At 45.3% G+C, this 18842-nt stretch overlaps 2 protein-coding genes across 4 annotated transcripts; one reads left to right on the plus strand and one right to left on the minus strand.

The window, feature by feature from the left end:
* Window positions 1–3829: 3829 nt before the first annotated feature.
* Window positions 3830–9740, minus strand: LOC101071787 (immunoglobulin superfamily member 2-like). The gene is given in 11 exon segments (XM_011609001.2): window positions 3830–4253; window positions 4326–4721; window positions 5026–5433; window positions 5528–5920; window positions 6194–6565; window positions 6691–7062; window positions 7634–8038; window positions 8118–8534; window positions 8623–8815; window positions 8817–8995; window positions 9286–9740. Coding segments are annotated over 11 exon segments (3396 nt in total). The 5' UTR covers window positions 9356–9740; the 3' UTR covers window positions 3830–4062.
* Window positions 9741–11310: 1570 nt separating this feature from the next.
* klhl6 (kelch-like family member 6) lies at window positions 11311–16923 on the plus strand. Of its 3 annotated transcripts, XM_029847131.1 has the most exons (10): window positions 11311–11713; window positions 11791–11956; window positions 12456–12905; window positions 13116–13353; window positions 13616–13818; window positions 13982–14195; window positions 14284–14964; window positions 15552–15600; window positions 15761–15944; window positions 16673–16923. In XM_029847131.1, the coding sequence occupies exons 1-7, from the start codon at window positions 11457–11459 to the stop codon at window positions 14577–14579; spliced, it is 1824 nt and encodes a 607-aa protein (XP_029702991.1). In that variant the 5' UTR covers window positions 11311–11456; the 3' UTR covers window positions 14580–14964; window positions 15552–15600; window positions 15761–15944; window positions 16673–16923. The 3 variants fall into 3 exon arrangements, with proteins under 3 accessions (XP_029702991.1, XP_029702985.1, XP_029702983.1); XM_029847125.1 differs by having other exon boundaries at window positions 14284–15600; window positions 15761–15972; XM_029847123.1 differs by having other exon boundaries at window positions 14284–15600.
* The last annotated feature ends 1919 nt before the right edge of the window (window positions 16924–18842 follow it).

Consider the following 18842-nt stretch of genomic DNA (forward strand, 5'->3'; position numbering starts at 1 on the left):
CCCCCCCCCCGCCCCCCTCCTTCCATCCAGAAAAGTTCACGCCAACAACTCACGTCGGAGAATTACAGCTGTGCTGAATTGCCGCTCCGGCTGATTTGTCGAGTGTTGCACCACGGGTGCCGCTTGGCTGTGATTGCAGTTTTCAGTGCATCATCTGCAAGCCAAAAGAGGAGACGTGCATGGCAACCCCCACTGCATTTGTGTGTTTCATCAGTTATTCACACTGTCAGTGTCACAGGGATTTCTTTGAAATCATTTTCCAATGATTTATTCAAGAGAATTTGTGAATGATCAAATATAAATGACAACAGTTGTGGTAGTCAGGATTATCTGCGGGGTGTGCACCACAGGAAGGCGGCACACATGGTAGACACCCATACAGCCCTCTAAAGCCTCAACGGTGGTTTGCTTGGTTCGTTTTGTCGGCTCCAGAAAGTGTGTTGGACTTCTACAAGCGACAAACAACAAAAAAAAAATCCATTTATTGGTTGTCAGTCGGATGGAGACGTCTTTGCTGTCTTGTTAGGGTGAGTGGTCTCTGGAGAAAAGAAATGTCCAAAACGGAGCTCAATCAAGAGCTACATCAAATACAGCATTTTATTCATGCGTGTACGGGCTCGATGGAGTTTAAGCAACAAAAGCAAGGACAACAAAAGGAAAATTGATTTCACTTTGACAGGTGAATCGATATGCACTTGTTTGTGATGACAGTTGTCATTTTCTGTGTTTTGGGGGCCTATTCTCTGTCAGGGGAGATCCACATCCTACAGCACACATGGCTGAAGGCAGCAGGAACACACAAACACAAATACGTAGGGTTTTCCTACACACTGTGGCAGTACACGTACAGAGAAGCCACCTTTGTTGTGCTCGTTGTTGCAGGGTCTTTATAGTAAAAGACAAAATAACAGGAGCTCTGGGTTTGTTGAGTCGTCCCTTGACAGAGGCTGAACAGGCTATTACTTCATATTGCACCATTTAGGCTGTTTTTATTTTGGAGGCTACTTCTACAAGTTGGTGTGGTCTCTGGGGATAATGATCAGGCTTTGAGAAGCAACGGCAGACAGCTCTTAACAGTTTAGAGGGCATTATAAAGCCTGTGTCTCGGGGCACTGGAGTAAAAAAAAAGATCATTAGGTCTTATTTGTGTGACCGTGACAGTGTGGCTGTCACCCACACTGAGAAGGGGAACTGACGTCTCTCCAGGCGCATCTATTCTAGGTGACAGCCTGAAATATCACCTTTACTTCCAACCTCTTCGGCTGTCCAAACACTGGAGGAAGCTTCTCCTCAGTCTCCTCCTCTGAACAAACTCCCACCACCCTCTGGAGTCCAAGGAGAATCGCATTAATGTACAAAATGTGAAGAGCGGAGCAGAAATCTGGAGTTTCCAAGTCTCAGATCATTATATTTGTGGCGCAGCATGATCTGAAGGGCTCTGACTCATCCTTTCAGTGTGTGCACCTTTCGGATAACAACAGCGCCCTCTAGTGGCGACAGACGCACCGGCGTCTGTTTGTATCTGGCTGTGAGAACTGGCAGTATCAGAGACAGAACGAGGCCATCGGGGGACTGAGAGGAGTTTTGGACATGGCACTCGTATTTTAAGGAAGCTCTTGCATAATTTGTGCAAATGGAAGTTTAAGTGCGTGTCTTTTTCTCTCTGCCGTTTTACTCTCACCACAACCGGTACAGATCATCCTGGGATCACTTCCGCCATGCTTGACATCTGCGTCCCGCGTGGTTAAACTGGGGTTTCCACTTGCTGTTGTTATACAACAGTGAAAAAAGGCTGAAAAATGGGATTTATGCTAGAAGCCAAGTCACAATGACAAAATCTAATTAAGGTATGTCCTATTCAAAATCTTTCTGCAGGCATTCTGTATAATTTTCAAATTGCACGTGACACAAATACACTGCAGGGCATAAAAGCTCCGACCAAGTTTATGGTAAGAGTGGAAATATCAAGCTCATAATGGTTTATCTAAATGTTTGCTCACAGGACGATCATTGGCTCACTGTCAGAGGTTGTTAGAGCCGTTATTGTTCACCATCTGTGCATCTCTGCACCTGTTTTACAAAAGAGCAAACACAGATCAGCTCTGGTGAACCACGAGGAAGTGTTGAAGGATAACTGAAGCAGCTGAAGGTAATAGTATAACACTGGCACCAATATGGTTGCCATGTCAGTATACCAACCACATACCCTGCTCTTTTACCTAAGTGACCTGCTTTGACTTTTGCTAAACTCTTACCGCCCCATTAGTTTCACACGCTCATGTGTTTTATTCTTTTGCGCCCCTAAAATGCTGCATATGAACTTGTAATGGAAAAACTCGGATAACAGTGATCCACTGCCCCACGGAGACAGAGCACTGTGCTGATGCCAGCTCAGATGCGGAAGGAAATCAGGGCGGAAGAGATGAAACTGATTAAAGCATCCAGTCACATGTTGGCACACTATTATCTCACACCATGGAGTTTGAAATAACAAGGGCAAGGATTGAAATAAAATCTATCAGATTATTTGACTTCATTCACAAAACGAGAGCTGATTATGTTTCTGCACACTGACGTGACGAAGACTTCATCCTAAAACCTGATGCCAGGGCACAGATGTGGCTGCACACGCTGATTTGTCCCCCTTTCCTCTGGACTCTGCGGCGCAGACACAAGCATTGATTTGCTTTTTAAGTGCAAAGTTTCTTTGTATGCTCAGATGAGCATTACCATGGAAACACAAGGGCGCTGGATCAGGGTAAAATTAAGAGGAAGGCTCTGAGAGGAAACGAGTCATCTGGAAATGTAAGAAGATGCCCCATCCCTCTGTGGTGACAGTCCTCTTAAAATCCTTTAATATCACTTTATTCTCTCGCTCTCTCTCTCTCTCTCTCTCTCTCTCTCTCTCTCTCTCTCTCTCTCTCACACACACACATGCACACGCGGGGCCACAGGTCCCTGCCCTAACCATAACATCCCAAATGCCTCTATAATCCTAACTCCAACCTGAACCTAAAACCAATCCAACCCAAGACTTATACTCATGTTTTAACCCTCTGAAGTATTACGGCCCCGCAAACCTTTTGCAAACATCGTCCCACTTTGTTAGTTGGTACTCAATATGTAGTGAATGTGAGGACCCCCCCACACACACACACACACACACACGCGCACACACACACACGGCTTCAGTTGCACAGATGTAGTCATAGTAATGGTGGTGTGTTTAGTGTAGTGTGCGTTTAATTCTATGGGTTCTAATGTTTTTCCTTCCTTGTTTGTTGGGCTTTTATGTGACACTGTTTTCACAACATTTGTCAGACCGAGTAAAGATCTTAGATCACTTATGTAAGTTCCGGTAAGCATCAGCACCAGTTTGCAAATCGAAGTAAATCCCCCACAAGTAATCAGTTGTGGTGTGTAAACACTCGGATGCATGTGACCAGCAGATGCACAGCGTGCGTGTATGTGAGTTACCGCGGCATCAGACATGCTGAGGAGACAGCCATCTTAACGAACCGCAGAACACTTCCTGCATGATTCACACCTCTGTCGGGCTAAAGAGAACAGTTTCAAACACATTTACCACATTTACCATTTCTTTCCCCTGTCTGTGCTTCGCTGCTCTGGCTCTCACACACATGCACACACAGCGCTTCGACGCGTTTTCATCAAAGACCCAGTATCACACAGCCTGGCGTGTTTGCTACATGAAAAGGAATATGTCACAGTATGTTGCTTTGTAGGTGTAAAGCTACAAAGTTGATCTGCTGCCTAGCTCAAGCTGTCCACTGCAGGCAGTAAGAAGCTTGCGATTATGCAAATAAGGTTTAGTTGGAAAATGAGAAGTGTCTATTTATTTCAAATGTAAATGAGTGTCTGAGATCCAAAAAGTCCAAGATAATAACTCAGATACAAAGCCCTCCCAGATGTGCAGCAGATATTTAAACAATGATCCCTGTTAATTTCTTTAAATATGTGTGATTTAATGCTTATAACAACTCAAACAACTCAAGTAAGATTGTGTAAGGCGTAAAACCACTTGGATTTCTTGTCCCTGGTTTAGTCCTCCATGCAGGGTTTGGTATTCAGAGACACTTGTTCTGTCCAAAAGTCTTTTTCTGGCTTCTTTCCTGTCCTGCGCATCTTCAAGATCAGCACATATACGACAGAAAGAAGACAGATGAATATTACCAAAGTAATTATGATCCATGTAAGTGTCTTGCATTGAGAGTCAGAAGCGTCCACATTTCCTGCACAAAGAAAGACACAGGTTAAGCATCACCTCACATCAGCCACATCGCTGCACTCAAAGATGCGTTTACCCGGAGAATCCACAGTCGGTCCAATGTCAACGGTCCAATGTCCAGACCTTTGTGTTGCGATCTTCCTCCAGCCGTGAGACAGAGATGGAAGCCACTCCTCCACCTCACAGAAATACATGCCAGGAGCTGCCTTTGACACCGTCAGGCTGTAGTTGTTATGCAACGGGCGGCTGAATCGCAGCTGATCGCTCTTCTCAAACGCCTGCAGAGTGGAGTTCCGGTAAGCTGTGAATATGGGACGACGTTGGTTTTCCGCGGACTTTTCCTGCCAGAACCAGGTGACCTGGAACTCAGAGTCCGCACTGGACTGTTGGGTGATGTGACAGAGAACTGTGAAATCCTGGGATGTGCTCACATTCACCTCCACATCTTCCTGTACGAGGGTGAGGTTGACGCCTATTAGGAAGCAAATAAAATAAATAAAACAAATGAGTGTTTCTGACTTGTTTGTTTTAAATTTCAGAGCTGACAAAACTGCTGCTTGTGTGGTTGAAACCAGGAAAAAGAACATGTGATCATGGTGGTTTTTGGGCGCGTGACGACAGTACTGAGCGCAGAGCTGCATCAGGAGGTTTGGAGTCAGGTTAATGAAGAAAAAAAGGAACTCTTCCTATTAATCCTACATAAACATTATGAATGATTGTCTAACTTGCAAAGCTACAGAGGTCACCTCAATGTTTACTGTGGCCTTGATTCATACCTGGACCACTGACAGTTAACGTGATGGGGCTGGAGCTCTGCGAGGCCTTTTGCTGCCACTGGCCTTTGTGATCCAGCTGGAATAGCTCAATCTGGCACTTGTATGTGCCACTGTCTCCCTCCTGAGCTGTTTGAATCCCAAGATGAGAGCTCTTCTGCTCAGGTCTGGAGAGATGAAGCCGCCGCTGCAGGCCGCGGAGCCCTGGATCCTCTGGGTAACTCAGCAGACCTGTGTGATCCAGCTGCACCAGGGTCTTTGTGCTGGAAAGATTCCCAGTGTAGAGCCAAGAGACTTTGTAGAAGTACGACAGGCCTGATGCGCCAGAGCGGAAGCCACACCGAAGCGCCACGTCCTCTCCCTCTTTTGCAGCCAGCGACTGCTGCTTTGGGTACACATGAAGGTCATTTTCTGGATAATTAAAGAGCAGGGAGAAAGAAAATCAATCAAATTATTCAGGTTTTGAAGCCTCTGACAGTGTCAGCACTTATGGAATTAAATATACCAGGTTCAGTAAGTGTCAGCAGAATTGTTCTGGATGCTATCGTGAGTGGATCCCAGACGTTCTGAGAGGCTTGAAACCATTCCACAACCTTACAGGTGTAGGAGCCTCTGTCTGATATATGAGCATGGCGAATAAACAACCAAAAGGTCGGGCCCTCGGAGCGCATGATGCCTAGTCGCTGCCTGAAGCTCGGCTCCAGCTGGGATCCAAACATCACCAGAGCATTCTGGTCCGAGCTGAGGATGGTGGTATTGCCGTCCTCTTTCTGGAGCTGCCAGGTGACAGCATAGCGAGAGGATGGAGACGATTTTGTGAGAACGGAGCATTTCAGCGCTATGTCGGTGTTAATGCTTCCCGGCACGGACAGGGCAGAGGTCAACTCAAGACTGCTCACTGTGGGGGGAGACAAAGACAGTTCATGAGACACAGTCTCATGTTTCTGCACGGTGACATGTGGCATGAATAGGATACAGCTTTCATCAGAATTTACATATGCAAAACATTCACACACTTCAGCTTTGTGACCACAGCTACAGAATATATATTTATATACAGTATTTATTATAATAAATCATTATGGACATCACCAAAAACCTGTTTCTGTCATCAAATTTGGTATTTTCTGCCATGTTATGAGGCATTTAGGTTACTTCCATTTTGAATTACCTGGGTTCTCCACATTAATAGCCAGCTGGTTCGATTGAAGCAACCTGCGGTACACGCCGTCCTGGAAAACCGACACGCTGCAGCGGTAACTTCCTGCCTCCGCGTGGCTGGCGCCGTTGATGAGCAGGTAGTGAAGGACTTCATTCCGTTTGCTCTCCACTTTAAGCTGGTAGCGGCGCTGGACTCCGGACCAACTGATGGAGCCGTCGGCGTACACTGTCACGATGGTGTCCAGGGGGAAGTCAACGCGCTGCAGGGTCCAGGTCAGCACCATGGGCACGTTCATCTCCTTTACCTGACATATCAGAGTCGCGTCTTCCCCCACGGTCACCTTGTGGTTCCGACCTATAAGCCTGAGCTTCAGGAATGAAGCTGAAACAGCGCAGCAGATAGAGATTTAGCACGGATCAACTGTCTGACGGACACATCAAATATGCAGGAGGCCTCATGAATTATTCTGGAGCGATTTGTTCTACGCAGACGGAGCCGCCGCTCACCTGTAGGAGCCACGGTCACATTGGAACTGATGAACTGGCTGTTGGTCTTGCTGCTGCTCTTCCACTCAGACACGACGCACTGGTAAACTCCAGCATCAGCAGGCGCTACCCTGTCCAACTCTAGTGTGAACGTGTCTGTCGCCGGGCGCGCTGCTCTGACATGGCGACCCGCAAACGCCGGCCCTTTCTCCACGACGCCATCCTGATTTAGACTAATCACATTGGTGAAGGCGGCCGCCGGTGGGGATGTCGCCTTGTGTTGCCAGGTAACAGAGAGCTGACCTTGGCCTCCGTTGACTCTGCAGGTGAGGCTCAGCCTGTCGCCTTCTTTGACAGTCAGAGAGTTTTGCATGTCCAGGGAGAACCCGCCCTCTATGATTACACAAGGCGACAGCATGGGCACAAAGTTGCTAGTTTCAGCAGTTACACATCGACCACAAGCACTTCCTTTTGAAGAAAAAATTGAGTCTTCTTCCGGGAGTACGTAATACTTTTGTGAGGTTTTGATGCAGCCGAACAAATCAGGAATAAGAATCCTAAGACGGGCAAAGGTCCGTTGCACTGTTTATCAAGTGTGAAAAGACAAGCTGGGACCTTTATCTCTTATTTTAATGTATGACAAAATATATTAATTTAAATGACTATCTCTAAAACGTGATTAAAGAAGTCACCTGCTACAGGCAGGAAATCCTTACAATATTTCACACACACAAACACACTTAAATGTCTTTAAAGTGTGTGAGGAAACATTGATACCAAGGAAAGGTCTCAGACAGTCATGAGGTAACCATTCTTACTCCACACAAACAGGCTGAGGTTCAGCTAAATATAAAGGTAAATTATGGAAAAGTAGCACAAAAATATGTGTAACTGGACAAATGGAGCAAAGTGCACAGTTAAATTAATCTCATCCGAATAAATCAATGAAATAAATTTGTCTGACCTGGCGCCGAGATTTTGATGTATTCAGGATCAGAGTCTTGAGGCGTTTCTTGCTCAAATCCACCATCCTGGCCCCTGAGCTGCGGCCAGGCTCTGCACGTGTACTCTCCCTGGTCCTCGGTCCCAACAGGCTGCAGTACAAGACTGTAATCCCTGACTCCTCTCCGGGCCACCTGGAGCTCTCCACGCTCTGCTCTGGCACTGAGCTCAGCGCTCACAGACAGAATGCCTGACGGACCGATGCGGGCCAGTTCAACGCTTCCCCGGAACCAGGCAACAGTGAAGAACTTCTCCTCCAGGTTCTGAGTGTCCAGGCTGCAGGAGAGAGACAGATCCTGTCCCTGCTGCAGAACTTTGGGCTGTGCCGACATTCTCACCACCAGCGATGATGTTGCTGGCAGCACCTCTGTTGCGGACAAGGACACAGTTAGACAAAGAGGACAGTGGACCCGAGCTGCTCTGAGCTGAGCACATCTGTGTCTAACCTCTGGCTCTAACACTCAGTGTCAGTTTCTCAGCCTCCTTCTGCGTGATAGAGTACCACGAGCGGTCAGGGTCTTGGATCCACTCCTGTGCTCGGCAGTAGATCTCGCCTTGGTCTGACAGCTTCAGCTTAGCAAATTTGAGCCTGTAGGTGCCCTCTCCCACCTTATCGAGTCTAATCAGGCCATCCTGGTAACGGCCTTCAAACCCCGGGCCTGCGATCAGTGTTAAATCTCTGTCCAGGGACATGATTGGACGGGGGTTGTCCTCGCCACTCTTCTGGAGGTACCAGGTGAGGGACAGATGGGTGTGCTGGACAGTGTTGCTGGAAGCTCGACATGTAAGAGTGAGAGCGCCACCTTCATCATAGCTCAGCGAGGTGGGACCAGGCGATGAAACAGTCAGAGAGTCGTCGATCACTACGGGATCACACCAGACACAGAGTCACACGTTTGCCACCTCCAGCTCTCGTGCTCCATTTAATCAAAGACAAAAGGAGCAGATTACCCCTCACTGTCGTCTTAGCGTTGTAGGTTCCATCATAACCTTTCTCTGGGTTCTTGACATAACATTCAAATTCTCCTTCATCGCTCTTCTGCAGGCTCTGTATCTCAAAGACAACCGAGTTTGGCGTCACGTGTGTCAGACTGACCTCCTGGTTCCTCACACGCTGCGAATACATGGCGTAGCTGAAAAAGGTTGTCGTGGGTGCTGATGATGTTGATTTCAACTGGTTTGGCCGGCATCTTAATACGGAATTCAAATTCCTTATTAGTGTGGTTGTTGGAAAAGCCACTGGTGTTGCAGGTAATGGAGAGCAGAGAGCCAACCACGCGATACAGAGGCCCAGCCGGCGCCTCGGTGTTGACTCTAGCTTCTCCTGAGTGAAGAAGCACAGATGTGGGCTTGTTATTCGTGTTTCATAGTCTGTGTAATGGCTTCAGCTTTTCATTGAGGATCTATGGATACGGATTTTCATGCAAATATATATTTAAAAAATTCTGATTAATGTTGCTTCAATTATTATCATTTCTCGAAATCATATTAACTGTAATGAATTAACAAATTCTGGAAACACCGCAGCTAAATATCTATTATGGTTCCTACCAAAAAATATTGCTCACTAGGTTTCCATCCAGCAGCAGAAAATAAATGTGAGCTGTTACTCACCATAGTGCAGAAATAACTCCAGGAAAAAGAGCAAACAGGCATTTCTAGAGGGTTTCAGTGACCAGTTCATCCTGAACACTCAGCTCACACCGGCTGCGACTAAGACATCTATCTGTGTTTTGACAGTCAAGTGTTTCCTGACAGTCAAGTGTTTTCTGTGCTTCCTGTTTTGTAGGTTGGTTTGATTTATTTTTTTTTCTTCTGTATAATGAGGGCTATTCTACTTGGAGTTCTGCCTATTTTGGATAACAACATAAAGCTTACTCTCAAGGAGTCTAGAAGGTGAATTGTAATTTTGGGAAAGGTATTGTGGCTTCAATATTAGACAGTGGCCAATGAGAGTTTTAGTCTCTGTCTGCGGTCACATTTACATGATGCAGGCAATCTATTGCATAGATGAGACAATAAGAGAGTAGTCACAGATAAGAGCCATGCAGGGTTGAATTGTGTTGCTAGGAAACCAATTTCTGCATGCACTTAACCGTCTCATTCGCTTTGGCCGTAAATGTGATCAACTAATAATGAGGCACTAGTGCCCCCCAGTGGCGGAGCTGTGAGCAGCATGTGCGCAGCGGCAGGTTCGAGAACAGATTAATGATCTCACGTTTCCTTTTCTTTCTCTGGATGCTTGCTTAGATCCTTGCATTAGGCTTTTCGGTTAAAGGACCTTTTATGATAGTTTCAGTTAAAAAAAAAAGTTTCTTTTCTAAAAATGGCCCTCATATAAACATGGCGATTTTATCTAGGTTTTTAACGTTTCGTAATTTACTTATTATTAATTTGTTTTTTCTTTATAACGCTGGTTTTACATTTCCCTGAGAAATATTATTATCATAATTATCGGTTTTTGAAGTGTCACTCGCGTGACTCGAAAATTCTTCTACCTTTCTATCGTATGAATGATTAAATTTACACCGATATTGAAAGATTTTTAGAAAAGAATTTAACGTATATATATTTGGATTTCGTTCGTATTTTAATTATGTTGCGGAGTTAAAGACGCAGGACTTGCCGCGCCACTAGAGGGCGGTGCAGCACGATACCCTTCTACTTCTGCATATACCAATAATCACACTATTTTCAAAAGCACCTTAAGATTTTCTTTTAAATTTTGAACTAATGTCCATCCTGACGTAAGGGATAATTTATTTGATTTAGATGACATCATTGCTTCTCTTGATGATTTATCTGGAAAGTTAAAAGGGGAGATCTTCATGACATCTTCAATGGCATGAATAACTCAGTGCTTACTCACCATAAAACAGCCACTTCCTTAAGAGGAGCAGCACAAGCTGAGAAGCGGATGATGAATCCTGCTTGCTCTCTCCTTTGAGAGGATCACAGACCGCCATTTACTGAAACATCATTTCCAGATGCTTCAGACAGCACGAATGACATCAGAGGATACACGAAGGTCAAATGTCACTGCAGCCTGAAGCTTCGTGAACATTAAAGCTCAAGAACTTCAGCAGCAGATCAGCAGTTCAAGTGTAAATTGAGCGAACACAATCTTAAATCTTTCTTTTTTCCCTACTGCCGCACCTGCACCCACCAAGGTTGAAATTCTCCCTCACACGCCTCATGACCTCTTATTTACATTGGTTCCATCAATGGAATGGAGAAGCCTGAAGAGAAAGAACAGGAAACTCTGATCCTGAAGGTCAAAAAAATTAACTTGCGTTTCGAAAGCGATTGCAAAGCTAAAAGCGTGAGCTGGAAAGCTGAAGAAAAACACTGGAGGGTGGACACTAGAGGCAGAAGATCCCTCTGAAGTCACTTCAGATTTTAATCTCAAATATATATATTTTTATCAGAAGCTACAACTATACTGGGAATATATGGGTTGCACTTTATACGGCTATAAAAGTGGCATTAGGATCTACCAAGAAATTGAAACAAAAGCATTAAAATAAGTGTGGGAGGCTTCGCTGCAGCACTAAAACACCAAATTGAGCAACATTGGAAGAACAAGACAAACCACAAGAAGCAGAAGCTGAGAATGAAGCAGTGCAGTGTGTATGTATGGTCCTCAGAATAGGAAGTACAAAGAAGACAGGAAAAAACATCCCCGTCTTAGTGCGACTCAGCTGTTGCAAATGTAAACCGCAGCACTTGTTTTGTTCCAGTGCAGGTGCCACGTAAAGAGCTGCGAACGACAAGCGTGCTGTAAGATGACAACCACTCTGGAGCAAACCACAGACTGTCCTCTGCCCGTTCACGGAGGAGACGCCAGTCCGGAGCAGGACAGGGAGCACCTGACAGACACAAGTGAGCTACACTGGGAAGATGGAGGTCTGCCATCAGACCTTCAGAAGGGGATGGAGACCCTACGGGAGCGGCGAGAGCTCACCGACGTGGTGCTGAGCGTTGACGGTCACGACTTCCCCTGCCACAGAGTCGTACTCGCAGCCGCCAGTCAGTACTTCAGGTAAAGATCCTGCATTTTAAACCTTCGTTACACCGGTTCTGTTGTGTTGCTTCGGGTAAAGCGTCTTCTGTTTCTAGGGCGATGTTTTGTAACGGTCTGAAGGAGAGTCATGAGGAACGTGTGGAAATAAAAGGCTTGGACAGTGCGACAATGTCAGTGCTGCTGGACTACACCTACACCAGCCGGGCCCACCTCACACACGCAAACGTCCAGAGAATCCTTGAAGCTGCCAGCCAGTTTCAGGTACAGTTGAATATAAAGCTCCAGCTGCACTTTTTTGCATAAACTGGTCTGTAAGATGAGACTTTTCTCCCCGACACTGACTTCAAATATTTACTTTGTGTTTTTATTCACTAAAAATAAGAACAGGAGCCTTGAAGGCCTTTAAACGCACAATGAGCCACCACCTTTGACCTTTGAATATTCTAAAGCTGTTGATATAGTTCATCACAAATGTTACGAGCTGCATCCTAAAGTTCCTGTTGTGTGGAATTACAATGAAAAGCTTCTACTTGATGTTGTCAGGCTGCGGAAAGTGGAAGTGAAAGTAGGCAGTTGTTTACATTCTGTCAGTTTCCCATACTGCACAGCTGTGCACCAGCGCAGATGTTTGTATTGATTTAATTCATAATTCAAACAAAGAACATCTTTAAACCTTCTTTAGTGGGTTTATAGGTTCAAACATTTAGATGATCAGATTTCTTCAAAGTGACCTTTCCTGGTCTGATCTTGTCTCCTGCAGTTCTTGCGTGTGGTCGATGCATGCGCCGGATTCCTCAGCAAGTCCCTCCATCTTGAAAGCTGCATCGGGATCCTGAACCTTGCTGACAGCCACGTCCTGACCAGCCTGAAGACCGGCGCCCAGGACTACATCGTCTCCAAGTTCTCGCAGGTGGTTCAGCAGCGGGACTTCCTGGAGCTGCCGGCGGACTCACTGGAGAGCGTCCTGCAGAGGGACGACCTTGATGCTAACTGTGAGGAGTGTGTGTTTGAGGCTGTGACGCGCTGGGTGAGGGCCCGGCAGGATGAGCGCTGCCCTCTACTGGCCAGGTTGCTTTCACACGTGCGCCTGCCACTCCTGGAACCTGCGTATTTCGTGGAAAAAGTGGAGGCAGATGAACTGATTCGCAGCTGCACTGAGGTTTTTCCTTTGATGCAAGAGGTCCGCCGCTATCACCTCACAGGGAGGGGGGTCAGTACACACACAGGCTTTAACTAATTATATGGTCAGATAAAACCATGAGTGGAACCGACTACTACTGTCTTCACTCACAATTTCATGAAAATCTTGGTTATGAAACTAAATCCAGGCTGAATAACTGGTGTGAAAGTAACTAAAAACCATCCTTGGGTTTGAGAAAACCTTCCAACTCATCGAAATTGGTGCGATTTTTTTCCCCAGGTGGTCTCGGAGCGCACCAAACCGCGCGTGCAACATTTTATGTCAGAGGTGTTTCTGATCATCGGAGGCTGCGCCAAGGACGAACACTTCGTCTCCACCGTCACCTGCTTGGACCCGCTCCGGCGCAGCAGGCTGGACGTGGCGAGGCTGCCGATCACAGAGATGGAGGACCAATCCCAAAACCGGAAATGGGTGGAATTTGCATGTGTCACTTTCTGCAATGAAGTTTACATATCTGGTAGGAGAAATGGCCTCAGTTTCATCTTTTATATTCTCGTATTAACCCTGACACGTCATGGTCATGGTCCCAGCCAGCGTAAAGAAGCAAACGTTCTGTTCACTCACATGGTATTACGACATATTTGGACACTGGAGACGCAATAATGACCTTTTTCTTTTCTTTTCATGCCAACTTTCATCGTGAATCCTTCCTTTTTAGACCTTTTCTGTTTCTTATGGTGAAAGCTGAGACGTTTTCTCTCTTATTCCTGTTGTTTCAGGAGGTAAAGACACACCGCACGAAGTCTGGAAGTATAACGGTGCCCTGGATAAATGGATCCAGGTTGAGGCTCTGAAAACTGGGCGCTGGAGACACAAGATGGCCGCTCACGATGGGAAGGTGTACGCACTGGGCGGATTTGATGGTGTTCAGAGGCTCGCCAGCGTGGAGGCCTACGATCCCTTCCACAACTGCTGGACACAGGTGGACAGAAATCAGCAGTGTTAATATAAATATAATCTCTGTTACAACAGTTGCCATTTTTATAATTTATATGTTAATTGCCTCATTGCCGACAAAAAAGGGGAAGGTGCATGAGGGCTGAGTGAGTATGGCTATGAAATAAAGCCTTTTCCTGTACCTGCAGGCCACGCCTCTTGCTGTAGGCGTCAGCTCCTTTGCTGCTGCCTCCTTTGACAGATGGATCTACGTGATCGGTGGTGGTCCAAATGGAAAACTGGCCACAGATCAGGTCCAGCGTTGGGAGCCAGGAAGAGACTTCTGGGAAATGCGGGCGCCCATTCCAGTGGAAACCAAATGCACCAATGCAGTCGCGTTCAACGGCTGCATTTATGTAGTTGGTAGGAGGCTCTCATCCCGCTAATCAGTCTTAATTTGATCGTTATAAGTCTTAAAATGGTCGCTGTTGAATCCTGGCTCTCCTCCCAGGTGGTGCCATGCATGCCATGTACTGCTATTCGCCTCTGTCCGACTCCTGGTCGCTCATCACACGCCTTGGCGAGAGGGCGAGCTGCGCCATCGCTGCCTGTAATAACAAACTCTTCATCACTGGGGGGCGGGACAACAAGAACCAAGTCATCTCCACAGTGATGTGCTGGGATGTTGACCAAGCTGTACTCACTGAAGAGTGTATTCTACCCATGGGGGTGTCGCACCACGGCAGCGTGACACTAATGAAGTCATACACTCACATACACAAGATAACGGCTGCCTCAGAGACTTGACAGCGGTGGAGGATGGTAGTTACTGATTTAAAATATTAGAAATTGATCACTATACTTACTCCTTACCCTGCAGATGGTAAATAAATATGCATATTTAAACCTAAAAATAAATACTTGAACGGTACGTGTAACTTTCAATGAGGAACCAAAGCCCTGCGGCACCTGGTGTTTATTCACACTTGTTGTTGCGCGTGTCTTCCTGTCATCTAATCTTAACTTTTTAATTGAATTTGAAATGAAATGTATATGCGGCAATGCTAAACTGAGACAGAGAAACAGGAAAGACATTTTAAGGAAAAGAAACTGAAGCAGAGCCGCGGATGAGGGATCCCCCCTCGCTGAGAACAGGGACTTTAAATACTGAATTTATCTTTATTTCTACACGGTAAGACTGTCATCTGTCCACTTAATATTTATAATGTGCAATTTTAAAAACAAAAACAAGCATAAAACAAAAAAACACTACGCAGCAAAAAGTGTGATCTTGTTTTGGGGAAGTCACGAAGATATCCAAAAAGACGTTCACACAGCATGAAATCTGCACTCACATTTGTTCTTGAATCCATGTGGATGTACAGAATATCATGTAAAATCGGCTTCCAAATTTATAGACCCACCAATGGATAGTTGAGATACATAAAGAGGAATTCACAAGACTATGGAGCAGTAGATTTTATATAGCTTTTGTTAATTTAAATAAATCCGGAATCTTAACTTTTATTTTACCCATATATTTTGAAAGACTAAAGATGTTCGGGTCTCCCATCAAACTCTTGTCAGCAATCAGACGCAGTGATTGATCAACAGCTTTAATCGATTTATTGATCTGACCAATCTGCCTGTCGACAGCGCGAAAAACAAAAATAGGCTTTATTAACCCTTGTGTGGTGTTCGGGTCTGTGGGAATTGTCTTCACTTTTTATTAAAAGAAAAATGATCAAATTAATTAATTTTATCATTTTTCTTTTAAAGACAGCCTAACTATTATATTGAACCTTCATCGATGATTCAACAGAAATAAGTAAGGAAAATCAAAATAACACAATGAGCATATTTTTTTAATCACGTGAATAGAGAATCACTCATTGGCATTAAGTTGATTTTGCCTACAACTTTTTAGCTGTAAATAAAATCATTTCCCCCTCATCACTTCCTCCATTTTGTTCCTTCTTTTTGAGCAGGAGGCAGGTGGCTAATGGCCCATGAATGAGCTGCAGGTGTGCAGGGTCTGGTGGGCGTGGCCAGGTAGTAGCCCCGCCCGGTCAGGGAATACACACCAGGGCAAAGTCTGGGGCAAAGTCTGTGCTGACACAGGAGGCCCGGGGAGAGGGGAATACGAAGGGCTCCGAACATGGATGATGGCAGGTGGCGGATACTTTCACTTTAATACGAAGTAAATACTGAATATTAAATTTACTCTCACCTGCGCTATTGTGTGCTCCTGGAATGGCTCCTCGGGTTTTCCAGGCTTTTTTCCTGAATGTGATCTTCTGCCTCGGTGAGTCTTTCTGGAGGTCATTGTTGTGCTGATTCATGCCTCGTTTGAGCTCTTGGAAAATAACCAATCATTTGATTCATTCATATTTTCTTAAACTATTTTAGTTGTAAAAGTTCCATTTTATCATATTGCTGTGGTTTGAGTGTAGTAATATTTCTGTGATAAGAATTCAGAGACTTCCTAACCTCTTCTCCCTCTCTCTCATACACACTCACACACATTTATGAGACAATATGGCTACTTTTATTGGTTAATGCTGCAGCTATGAGATTTTCTCGGTGACCCTTCAGTTGCTGTTTTAGAGATTTCATCTGTTGTTTCTGACAGCAAACTTTTTTTCCTGCTATTGTTCATTTGAAAGCTAGCTGCTGTCCGTCAACATTACTGGTCCAGAACTGTGTTTTATTGGATCAGAACAGGCTCACTGATTGTGGGTGATGTTGTCCACGGCTGGTCCTGAGTGGTTGAACAATTTGATGAGAGGAAATGAAAATAGAATAAAAACTAGATGAATATTCTGGATTTGTCCAAACTCAGGTGCTTGAGCAACCATAACCCTTGTTTTTATTTTAACGCTCCTCTGTTCTGTTTCTAGTTGCTGCACAGTCAATAAAATATGGTCTCAAGGGTCAGGAGGTGAAATTAAAGCCACAGATCCAGGAGCAGCAGCCTGATCTGATTCTGTGGATGCATGATGACAACAAAGTGGTCGAGTTCAATGGCAAAGAAGAAGATGTGTATGACCCATTTAAACACAGAACCACTCTTGACTGGCACTCTGCAGAGCTGCATCTGACCGACCTCAGATCTGAAGACAGCGGATTGTATGAATTGCAATTATACACGCAAGAGAAATCCTATTTCTATTATTATACTTTGCAGGTTATTGGTGAGTATTTCTTTGCCGATACTTTACTGAACCAGAGTGAAAGATTTGTAATAGATATTAAAAGAAAATTAACTGATTTATCTTCTGATAGAACCTCAGTAAAGTATAATTGAGCAGTTTAATTTTGTAGCAGTTTTATGTAGAACACGACCGAGTGAAGCAGCTGAACTTCACTTTGTTCAGATTTTCACTTTTGTTTCATCATTTTCACAAGAGTTTGTGGAAAATGTTTCAAATAATTCTGTTAAATCCTAACGTACTGCTGCCCGTTACTGCTGACTCTGATCTCTGGCTGTTTATGATGGCCTTGTATTCAGTAATTATATTTTAATAGTTTAAACCACTCACTGTGACAAATGCATCATTACTTTCTGTCTTCCTAAAGATAAAGTTGCTAAACCAACAATCACCTGTGAGACAAACTCAAGCAAGAGCTCAAATCTATCTGGACTGCTGACGTGCTCAGCACCTCAGCCTGATATTGAGTACGAGTGGTTCTTCTATGGAAACACCCAGCCGGGCCCTCAGTTGAGGATATTTCTGGACAATAAGCATGATGAACGAGTGTACAGCTGCCGCGTGAGCAACCCCCTGAGCAACGAAACTGCTGAATTCACTGCAAAGGATTGTTACTCTGGTAGGATTTGATGTTGCTTTACTCCCAGTTTACCCAGCTTAACTTTTGAGTGTGCTTAAATGGGCTTAGCACCACTTCCATCTTACCATTTTAGCTTTTGTCCCTTTACCAGTTGAATATTTCAGCTAAAAACAGCTTTAAAGGCTGAACCTTGGGTGGACTTTTGGTCTTCTGTGCAGGTGAAAGTTCACCTGTAGTTTTGGCTGCTGTCCTGTCTGCAGTCGTCCTGCTGCTGGTGGTGGCAGGTGTAGTGATCTACAGACGATATTATAAAGGTATTGGAATAAATGTAGGACTGACACTTGTATTATAAATGATTAATATTGCAGTGGATTGTGAATTTTAACTTTCAGGACTGGACAATCAAACAGAGGGTGAATGTGAGATGCCTCTGAGATGATTGTGGACTTCAGGAAAGTCACAGCCCCTTTGCCCCCCCTTGCCCTCATGGACTTCCCCATCACCACCGTGGACTCCTTCCGCTTCCTGGGCACCACCATCACCCGGGACCTTAAGTGGGAGCCAACCATCAGCTCCCTCATCAAGAAGGCCCAGCAAAGGATGTTCTTCCTACGGCAGCTGAGGAAGCTCAAACTGCCTCCCAGGATGTTGGCGCAGTTCTATACGGCCATCATCGAGTCCATCCTCACCTCCTCCATCACCGTGTGGTATGCTGGCGCCACCGTCAGGGACAGACTGAGGCTGCAGCGCGTCGTGCGCGCTGCCGAGAAGGTGACCGGCTGCAGGCTTCCATCCATCCAGGACCTGTATATCTCCAGGACCCGGAGGTGTGCTGGTCGGATCACGGCCGACCCTTCCCACCCTGGTCACGGGCTGTTTTCCCCCCTCCCCTCAGGCAGGAGACTACGGTCCATTCGGACCAAAACCTCCCGCTACATGAACAGCTTCTTCCCCTCTGCCATCAGGCTGCTGAACACCAAGTGACTTATCACTTAAGCACCATGTACAGCAGCCAGCCGGACTCACGAACAATACATCACATTACTCCTGCATTGACCTGCACTGTTTCTTACCACATACCTCTTACCACCTACTATTTATGTATATAATGTATATACCGGTATGTCTTATTTTGTCTTATTTTATTTTATTTAACTTATTCTAGTGTGGTCTTCTTTATGTTGATTGTCGCAGCGTCACACCATGACACATTCCTAGTTTGTGTAATACTGTGTATTACATGAACAATGGCAATAAACCTGATTCTGATTCTGATTC

Source organism: Takifugu rubripes, chromosome 1, assembly GCF_901000725.2.
Source record: "Takifugu rubripes chromosome 1, fTakRub1.2, whole genome shotgun sequence".
In the NCBI taxonomy this organism is placed as follows: Eukaryota; Metazoa; Chordata; class Actinopteri; order Tetraodontiformes; family Tetraodontidae; genus Takifugu; species Takifugu rubripes.